Source organism: Nicotiana attenuata, chromosome 2 (assembly GCF_001879085.1).
Source record: "Nicotiana attenuata strain UT chromosome 2, NIATTr2, whole genome shotgun sequence".
Classification (NCBI taxonomy): Eukaryota; Viridiplantae; Streptophyta; class Magnoliopsida; order Solanales; family Solanaceae; genus Nicotiana; species Nicotiana attenuata.
This window is the reverse complement of record NC_031990.1, coordinates 2810882-2822118: the sequence shown is the minus strand read 5'-3', so window position 1 is coordinate 2822118 and position 11237 is coordinate 2810882. Positions and strand designations below refer to the sequence as shown.

Genomic DNA, 11237 nt, shown 5'->3' with positions numbered 1-11237 from the left:
CACAAAGAAAAACCACGGGGGATTATTACTACCTAAAGAAAGCTAAAAAACATATTTTTGTGTTTTTTGTTTAGACTTTAATCCCTCAAGAAAGCTGTCCACAAAATCCATCGTCGGGAAAAGTCCAAATTTTTCGAATTTTTTTTTTCCGATTTTTTTTTTTTAAAAAAAATTACTACACTAAGAACGAGTACTATAACTAAGCTAACATAGCACAGGATATCACCCAGACAATCTCCACACCCCACACTTAAAATTGTGCAATGTCCTCAATGCACACTAAAAATAACAAGAGGGTAAAAGAGACTCCCTGGTAGGCCAAAGGCCGAAGAATTAGCACCTCACGGGATACTCAGACTTCTCCCACGTATGATCCCATGTGCGAGTACCTCACACTCAGTTTCAAACACATGCTCGCTTTTGCACTCGCCTATTGGCTTTGACTCCATGCTTTTACTCCTACAAAATACAAAAATAATACAACAAAAAAAAATAATACAATAAAAAAATGTAACACAATAAAATATAAAAAAAAGTAAACAACAAAAAAATGGAATTGGGTTGCCTCCCAACAAGCGCTTGATTTAACGTCGCGGCACGACGCCATCACTTTCACCACTTTTCCTTCCACTTTGAGGATATAAATTGCGCCCCCAATTTTGCATCAATTTTTCTGTCACGTTCATGAGGCGGTGGTGTGAAAATAAAGGAACCAAGCAATAGATATCGCATCTTGCACTTCTTGGCCCTTAAGTGAAGAATGTCGTTTTGTCTCCTTAGCATCGCAAATTTCAGAATATAAACACTTTGTTCCTCATCCATTGACTCCTCTATATGCTCGAATGGATCAATTCCCATGTCACCAACTAAACACAATGTTGAAAAATGTTTAGAATGAGGTCCAATACGCTCTAACTCCAAAATTGTATTATTTTTGACATCCTCAATTTCGCACTCTTCGTCAACCTTGGTATCATTAATAATATTTTGGTCGAATAGTTGGAATTCCTCCTTCCGCTCCACAAGCTAGCTAGTATCCACAAAAATTGGTTGTAGGGCATCAGACGCCTCAACCTTTTTATTCAATTGAGCCTGCAGGTCATGAATATCTGAGCCAAATTGTTCTATCTCTTGCCTGAGCTCAGTTCTTCCTTCTATTAGTTGTTCTGTCATATTCGAAAGACCGTCATGGAGAAACTCATGAGATTTTATCAGTTGAGCTTGTTCCTCTAGACAAGATTGGCTTACTATATCTGCTTCTCCAAAACAATCTTCTTGTGGGAACTCACTCTCTTCATCAAATTGAGGTTCTTCTTGGAAATTGGCCATTAATTAGTCCATTCTAGCCTGGAGTCTTTTGATATCTTTTTTGAGTTCATCCTGTTGCTCTGCTACTTGCCTCAGAATATCCCTAAAATATGTATCATGTTCCATATCCTGTACTTCATTGCCCTTATCAAACTCACAAACATTATAAGAAAGATCATAATAAGAGCTCTGAGAAGGATAATAAGAATTAGGACAACCGTCCCAATGGCCATCTTGACCGCCACATATATGACAAATATTCCACTCAAAGGATTGAGATTGAGCGCACAACTCGCTCCCGGGAACATTCTGACAATTTTTCCACCAGTGAGGTCCTCCACAATATGGACAAGGATCATCATAATAAGAATAACCAATATTCGACCACTTCTCATTCCAAGAAGCCATGTCAACAAAGATAATAAAATATTACACTAAGATAAAAATAAAAAGAAATTTGAATAGACAAAAAGTAAAAATCTAACCTAGTAGACTAGTTAATTTCTAAGTCCCCGGCAACGGCGCCAAAAACTTGTTGCGGCCAAACGCACACGCAAGTATACGCGGTCGTCAAGTAACAAAGTGACTAAAAGTCGGATGTCGATCCCACGAGGACTTGTGATTAACTATTAACTAAATTAGACTATCCTAATTATCTAAACAAGAATTAAACCTAGAAGTATTTGGTTCTAAAGTAATTAAACTAAGAAGAAAATAAGTAATGAACTTTGAACAGAGGAAGAGCAGATTTTTATGATATCAATGTAATGAAAACGATCTAGGATTATGGGCTATCTAACATTCCTATTGTATTCTTCAATTGAATTGACTAACTAATTTATCGAGTTTATTGGTTAACAGGGTTAATATTGCTCATAAGAATCTGTCTAGTTCTTACTCGCCTATTCAAGCTAACCTAACGCCTATATGTCTATGGAGTTAGAATCAACAAGAACGCATTTATAATTCCTGTAAATCAACCGAGCAAGGCAATTAGGTATATGTCTATCCTAACCGCGAATCCGTTCCCCGATGCCCAGGTTCAAGAACTTGCTCTACTCAATCCTATATGCAATCTAGAATTCCCACTTTCGAGTTCAACTCTAGATTCGTAGATAGTATTCAATTGGTGATAAAGCAATCAAATAATTAAGTGCGGGATTGAATAAATAAACCAATACGATAAACTAAGAAATCAAAATCAATATCCGAATAACAATAGTCATGAAAGAACCACAACCCTAGAACGTGAAGTTTAGCTCCACATAGACATGGTATCCAAACAACAAATCATACAAAGAAACATAAAAATTACTAAGTTTGGTGGAAGAAAAGATGAAACCCGGCCTCCACGGCGGCTCTGTGCTTGTGTTTTCCTCTAAAAAACGTTCTCCCCCGGTCAAAAGTTCTAAATTATTTCAAAAGTGTGTCCCCCACTTCAAAGTGGTATTTTAGGATGTATTTATATGACCTAGGGTTGATGAGGGGCGGAATTCTTCAATCCAACTTCGGATGGGAGAGCTGGAATCCGCGTCTGCCTTCTCGCCTAGACGCGGACTTTGACCCGGATCCGCGTTTGCCTTCGCGTCTAGACGCGGATCCAGCTTTTGAGATTCTTCCATTTCGCGAAGGGCTCCGTGCCTTTGCTTCGCTTCGCTGTTTTGTGCCTTAACTTTTCTCCTTTTTCGCGTCCAACTTCGTGCCACGCACGAGAATAGACGAGCTCCCACTCCTTTAATTTCTTCTTTTTGTGTCGAATTGTCATCTTTTGATCATTTAGCATCCAAACTCGTTCCTACACATAAGAAATACATAATGAATATATTTCACTTCGAAAATCATGTAATCTCCCGCGACACACACAAAAATTAATATGCAAATATACTAAAAAATATGCACTTTTCATCATTTATCACCAAACATCAGGTTATTAGGATAATGATTGGTAAACGGATTGAAATTTTATAATTAATTGCATAATGATTTGGGGACAGATTACTCTTCTTTTTTTATTAACTGTTAATCCGTTAAAAATTTTTATATTTAAACTTTTACCTTTATGTATATAAAGTACTACTTGAAACCTTAAATCTCTAATTTCTCAATTCAACACCAGCAGTAGTCGTCTCCCTCATCAGTTAGCTCTTCAAAGTTCAAACATGGATTTGGTGAGACATTAATTGCATGTCACATGGATTTTTCTATGGGATAAGGAGTTTTAGTTGTGCATTAGTTAACTAACTTGTTTTCCTCGTAAAAAATAATTTTTCTTTTAATTGCGTTGTCAATTTTTTTTTACCCATACCACATACTTATTTACTCTCCTTGTACTGGATATTTCACGTCACATAGATTAGAAAATATTATATAAATAAATCTGGACCTAAATTTTTCCTTATCTCTATTTTTTTAATTGTCTATTTGATTTAGCCGATAAACCGCCTGATAATAGCTAATCCGAAACCAATCCGCCTGATATCTTATTGGTTGGCTAGCGGATTATTATATTTTAAATCGATAACCGATAATCCGAACCGTTAAGTGTAAATATCCGTCCGATAAGCACCCCTAATTAGAATAACACTAGTCTACTAATTATATCTAGTACTGCATTCAGTAGGTGATTACTGTCATAATTTACAACTAATAACCCTATTGATATTAAGCTACATGTTGCACGTGACAACCTAAGATGGTAAATCAGATCATTGTGTAAAAAAAATCAGTCAATACTGCTGGCTATAATAGCACCACTCTACTCTCTAGTACTGCACTCACTATGCAATTAATATCACAATTTACATTTGATAAACCCTAGTAATATTAAGCTACACGTGATAACCTTGATTGGCTAATCAATCTATATATAAACAGTCAATATTGTTGATTGGAATAAGACCACGCAACTGTCTAGTACTGCAAAGTGCCAACATAAGCAAATATTTTAAATTCTGCCTCATTTAATGTTGGTTAGTTGATAGAAAACATTATCGTGTCATAATATCGATAAAAGAGAGAAATACTTGATAAATACATGTTTACTAAGGTATTACCTATGTTCTAGGAATAATGAATAAGGTATTACCTATGTTCTAAGAAAATCATCAATTTTGTTATAAATACAATTATATTTATGGTGAATGTCTATATTTAGAGAGATTCTAGGGTTCATTGCTTGGTGGCTAAGCCACCCTCTCCCTATAAATAGAGGGTTCTATTCTATTGTAATTCATCCTAAATATCAATAAGAATTCTCTCTCCCTACTTTTCTCTGCAATACTACTCTTCTTCTTTTATTGTTTTATAACACGTTATCAGCACGAGACTCTAACCAATTGAGTAGAAGCTTTGGGATTGAGCATAATGATTGTCAATTATTCCATGAACTTCCTTCATGATTAAATTCTGGATTTAAGGTAAGTATTTTACCGTATTTTTCTCTTTTATTCTATAATTTGATTTTAAATACAAAGACAATAAATTTTGATAACAACTCTAATGGAGTTTGTAAGAAATTATAACCACCTGAAGTGGTAAAAGTTTCTATGTCTTGCCATGATCAAATTCATGTATGATTATGGGCACAAAAAGTGGAAACCCGTCCCATTGAATTTGCTCCATTCTCATTCCCTTAAGAGAATGTGATAGCAGTATGTGATAAGTCTGAAAGAAGACAAAATTATCACTATGAATGTATCAATGGATGTGGACGTGGCAATAGACGAAATTATAATCGTCATCATTGTGATAATGAGAATAATGAGGATTCTCAAAATAATCCCCCACTTGTGAAAATATTTGTCATCGATTTGACATGAGATTTTATAAAGCACATATAGATGATTATGGTCTATTCATGATGTGAATGTGACAACATCTGATTTAAGAATACATATTCATTTTTGGAAGAATATGAGCGTGCTAGTGGTATATACCACACTCACCTCTAGAAGGAGGTTTGAAATGATATAAGAAAATAATATCATTATTATGGCATGAATTGTCATTGGTCACGTACCTATTGTACGCCAAAATATTTTGGCATTGTGATTATTAAAAGTCAACGGTAATGCAAGAAACAGGTCTTGCATATAATTTTGACCATAACCATAATGGTATAACTTTCTCTTTAAAAGAGATATTCACCATATGGGTGTTGATGAATATGTGGTACTACAAAATTAATTGAGAACTCTGCAAGAGCCAATTATACTATTTTGGAGAAACACAATTAATTACCAATAAGGTATTGTGTTGTAGTAAGTCTCAAAGAAACTTATTCAGTTTCCAAAGTATACGCGAAAGCGGTTGATTATATTGAGACTATAAATAAAGGAAAGATTTAATATCTTCTATTACTACATCTTGTAGCGGGGTAATATGTATGTGAAAAGCTACTCGCTTTATTCTCCAATTTGTACTACATAAACAAAAGAATACCACAATGAAGTGGATATTTATTGATATAAAAACCCTTATCATAATAAACTTGGAGTTTATTCATAATTGCACACATCATGGTGTAAACCTGAAGTTTATCAATATTGATAATTTATCCAGTTGGCATACTTGGTTTAGCCATGTTAATTCATGTATGATGTGCAAAAATAATAGAGAATTCACATGGGTAAATATTAAAGAACTAGAAAGTTCTTTACGAATTCTCTTATATTGCTTGTTCTCATTAATTAATAGATCAACTAAAATTGGGATTGAATCCCATGAATGCTGGAAATATCAAAGGTGAATATGGGCTCATTCATATGCCATGCATACCACATAAGATGCATCTATGATATGGTTACATGTGCGATTATTATTAACCCGCAACATGGTGTTTGCGAGTAATTTGCTCAATAATTTAATTTCGAGCATAATTTTCAAATTTTTTATTCAAGAAGTTCATCTTGATAAGTTGGTTTAGCAAAATAATTTATTAAGTGCATCTACTTAATAGCTAAACAATTGCTTATGAGAACAAAGTTATCTATATCAGTTTGATATACGTTATATACCAAAGTATATTATTTTCTCCCCTTACAAGTGGGTCATGGTCAGGAACCAAATAATTTCATCTTATTATCATTGATGTGCGGTGTATATTTTGATTAACACCATAACGCACAAAGATGGGTTCTCAAAGTTGAGAAAACAAGTTATTTTTCTAACATGAGGGGAAGACATGATAAACAGTTGAGAAAAGGTTACGTGGAATGAATTATCACTTGTACATCTAGATCCTCGAATAAGATAATATGACCTTGAAGTTCATAAAAGGATAATTCAGTTGCAATATATTGCAAAGCATGCCAGATGCATTTGCTGACCCAAAGAAAGTAACTATATTCTCATTGCAAATGCTCCTATTAAGTCCTAGAAGGACAAAGTCTATGGTACGCTTGAAGCGTATAGATAAGTCGGTTTCAAATAAACTTCTTGATAAAGAAGATGAGCAAATGATCTAAATGATCATAATAAAGGAGGCAAGTGATCTAGAAGATCACATGACATAACACTTCATAAAATCTCATGAGAGATTCAGGTACCTGAATATATGAATGAAGAAATCTCTATGTTATGTCTTTATGAAAAATAAGGAGGTTGGAACCGATATAAAATGTTTGTCGACGACATCTATAATAGCGCTAAATGTATATGAGGATCTTAAGTCTAGAGAAACAATTCAAATAGAATTGGTTTGATATGAAAGACATGTAGTTTTGGACATATAGTTCAAACACTTGAAAGTATAAAGTCAATGGTATGTGCAATCAGTTTTCGATATCTTATACGTCTAGTATGACATGAAAACTTGATATGTATCTAAAGTCTATTATATGGCTTATATGACTTAACAATCCCCTGAAGGATTTAAATTGCTTAAAGCATATAGAATTCATGGTCATGAAGTACTACATCCTCAGTGCAATTTGTGCACAAATGTATCTTGCTATAACTATATGCATGATAATATGATAGCAAGAGTTTTCACCTCTATGTGAAGATATTGAACTGACGATTCCAAAAAGATCATATGAAGACAATTCATCTCTATCAAGAATGATGATTTCAAGGTGCAATATATTCATTAAAGTTAATATGCTTGATTTGTTCATCAAATCTCTACCAAAGATCTTTTGAAGATGATGCACAAGATTGGAATGCAAATGCTCAAGGATGTGAATTGATGCTCTCATCAGGGGGAGTTAATACGCGTTGTACTCTTTTTCCCTTACAAGGTTTTGTCCCACTGAGTTTTCCTTGCAAGATTTTTAACGAGGCAACCAAAAGGCGTATTGTTAGATATGTGTACTCTTTTTCCTTCTCTAGAATTTTTTTCCCACTGGGTTTTATTTTAGTTAAGGTTTTAACGAGGCACATTATCTGTTGAATAGACATTCAAGGGGGAGTGTTATAAATACAATTATATTTATGGTTAATGTCTATATTTAGAGAGATTCTAGGGTTCATTGCTTGGTGGCTAAGCCACCCTCTCCCTATAAATAGAGGGTTCTATTCTATTGTAATTCATCCTAAATATCAATAAGAATTCTCTCTCCCTACTTTTCTCTGCAATACTACTCTTATTCTTTTATTGTTTTATAACAAATTTTCATTTCTCAATATTCAAACTGACTAACATTTTTAAATTGATCCTTTTAATTTTTCTTGGGTAATTAAAGAATTTTATTACCAAGTAAAGAATATGTCCAGCTCAAAAGGGGGAAAAGCAAGCTTTATTTTATTTTTTTAATTTTGATATTAAAAGTTGAATTTTACAGTTGTTTTTGTGTATCTAATATCCAAATTTTAGTTTAAAGCGTATTTGTTTAGTTCCATTTAGCTATTGAAATATTGATATCAGTTTACTCTCATTGAGCAAAGATGTCGACCAAACTGGATATATACAAGAGAAGCACGATACAACATAGAAAGTGAACTTGAAATCGAAGACACAAATTACTAAAACAAAACATAAGAAAGAAGAGAGGCTTCCTCCCTAAATATTTAAATATGAAATTAAATGTATTCAGGAAATGAGTTTCAAACTGTGATGCTTGCTTCCTTTGATACATAATAATAATAATAATATCCACCACTGCAATAGCCAATAGGGTTGGCATATAGGGGACATGCATGTGACTAGTGCTAGGGGGATTGCTTTTTGTTGGTCGAAATGAAAATGTTTTTATTCAACTAAATAAGTATATATACACAACTAGCTCAATTGGACTATAGAACTACTTCTTACAAAAATAACCAAATCAAAACCCATAAGACTAGATTGCTCACCTACCAGCAGCTTTGGCTTATCACCTTACGATAAAGGGTATCAGTCTAAGCGGTCGCTTGGTAGGATGCATTAGAAAAAAATAATACATGCATTACTAATCTCTGCATTATTAATCCGTGCATTACTAATACACCTTATTCAGCATTATTCTTATATGACCCCTAAGCCTCTTCATTTAGCAGCAACCAGACTCATTCAAATTGGAAAACTATTAAGCTGGTTCAATGTATTTCTCCATTTACAATTGCCCATTTCCCCTGCCCAACTATATGTAGTTGTAATAATATTTCTTGAAATCTCCTGGATTTCCTTTCAGCCCACTTGTAGAATTATACTGGGTTGTTGTTGTACATCAGATACTTTCATCAAGTGAAACCAATCAAACGCCTCAATCCTAAGTTAGTAGAAGTTTTTGTCTCAATCTCAAACTAATTGGATTCAGTTAACCGGATTTATAGTAAAGACTTTTTTGATCAGTTTGCGTATCATTGGAATATATATGTCCCAAAGCAGAAAAAAGAAAACAACACAACAGGGTACAAGGGAAGAACTAATTGAAGAGGTAAATAATCCCACTAATAAAAAGATTAAAATAGCAACAAAAAATAAAAGCACAGGCGATGAACACATTATGATTTAGCGGAAAAGATAACACATGATCAACAAACATTAAATGTTATGCTAATAGATTTTGTATATGGTACCTCTATTTATACATATACATATATGATATAGGAATGGTTCACTGTGAGAAATATTTGAGTGAATTCTTTTTTACGGAGTTGCAACTATCCATTACAAAACAAAGAATTATTTCGTTCTTACAAATAATTACTCAAGACCCAAGTAGGCTTACAAATCAAATCATGATATGATCAAGTGCTGTCTAGGTCGTCTCAGGCATTCTAATTGGTATTTATCTCCAAAATATTTGGAAATACGTATACAAGATTTGCTTGTTACTAATATAGTCTTGCCTTTCTTCTTCTTTAGATCCCTTGTTTCAGTCCGATAATAATATTGATCGTGTGAGAGAATGAATATATTTACAAACTATTTAATCTTTATCTCACACACATTTGGCGAAAACCATAAGCAAGACAGTCAGTTAACATATTAGAAAGTACATTCAGAGAATGACAGTTCTCAAGTACTTTCTATTTAATATTTATCACTTAAAACCAAATATAGCTAAATTATTAATTTATTAGGAAATAAGGCAGGCACCGAACTACAACAGTTTTAATTTTCAACCACTACAACAGGGTAAACTATAGTGTAAAATTTCGTTAAATCAAACAACAAAGATAGATTTAAAAAAAGGCAAAATCACATGCATCATTAGGCAATGAACCTGCATATAAGAATTAATAAAAAGAATCCCCAATTTCAAAGACATAATTGACCATTGAGCAGTGATAAAGTATCCATCTTTAACAATAACAAATATTGAAAATCATAATCAAAAGAACCAGAAGGGAAGAGGAAGAGGAAGGAAAATAAACAGCAGGGAATTCATTGAAAATCCACATATATATAAATGCCCTCTTGACAAACAAAATAGTAGTATATAAAACATTTTGATCAATCAAAACAACTATAAAAACCACAAAAAAAACAGGTAAAAAGACAAAAAAATTAGAAGAATCACCACCATCCATAGACAACCTGTGTACACTTGTCTTTAAACCATCTGAAACTTCTCCTTAAAGATCCTTTGACTTTGCCTTCAACAGAATAAACTTTATAACTAGCAACTCTCCTTTTCCTCTGAAACTCAGGATCATTTAAACTCCAAGATTTTGAGATTGAACCACTAGTACTCTTCCCTTTCTTCAGCTTGTTCTGTGGTACTACTGGAGGTGGTGCACCAACAGAAGAAGATGCATATGAAACACTATATGACCTAAAATCTTTAGTAGAAAATTGGGGTTCATAATATTTCTCAATCTGCATCCCACCATCAGTATAAGATTTTGATCTGTAATCTTCCATATTGTTGATTCTTGGTAGTTTTGATTTTGAAGGAAAGAAAAGAAAAGGAGGAGATAGGTATGAGAAGATGAGAAAATTTGGACAGAGTGGGATGCCAAACTGCCAGAGAATAAGGAATAAGATGTGCTGTGTAACTACTACTATTGTGTAAAGACTTTTTAAATTTTAAATTTTGAGGGGGCATTGATTGATATTTTCCTTTTTTTATTGATTATAGAGATTGGCGTTTATAATGGGAAACAACTTGTGTTTTGGGCTCAAGAAAACCAAGGTATTGACCAGTCAACTTTTATGTCCATGTTATACAATTGAGTATCTACATATTTTGAGGGAGACATTCTTTTTCCAAAAGTCTCCTTTTCCTTAAAATGTCATATTTACGTATTCCTACAGTAAATTGATTTGGTCCTTCACTTTGTTTTTTTTTTCCCGTTGGAAATTTCTAGAGGAAATAGTTTTCTTTTATTTCTCATAATAACTGGTTCATAGCAGACTGGTATACCTATTGACCAAAAAAAATCTGAAAATTTGACCTAAGAATCGTGAGGAGGTGACTAAGAAATTATCAAAATATTTATGTTTACTGTGCACAAAAGATGGTTTTTTTTATGTTTTCCAATCTATCTCTTAGATTTGAAAG

At 33.4% G+C, this 11237-nt stretch overlaps 1 protein-coding gene across 1 annotated transcript; it reads right to left on the bottom strand.

The window, feature by feature from the left end:
* LOC109222524 lies at positions 9990–10788 on the bottom strand. Its single transcript, XM_019386874.1, has one exon. The coding sequence runs from the start codon at positions 10595–10597 to the stop codon at positions 10250–10252; it is 348 nt and encodes a 115-aa protein (XP_019242419.1). The 5' UTR covers positions 10598–10788; the 3' UTR covers positions 9990–10249.

What these genes read in the sequence shown, in the direction of transcription:
- LOC109222524 (XM_019386874.1), bottom strand. Translation starts at nt 10,597, where the DNA reads ATGGAAGATTACAGATCAAAATCTTATACTGATGGTGGGATGCAGATT.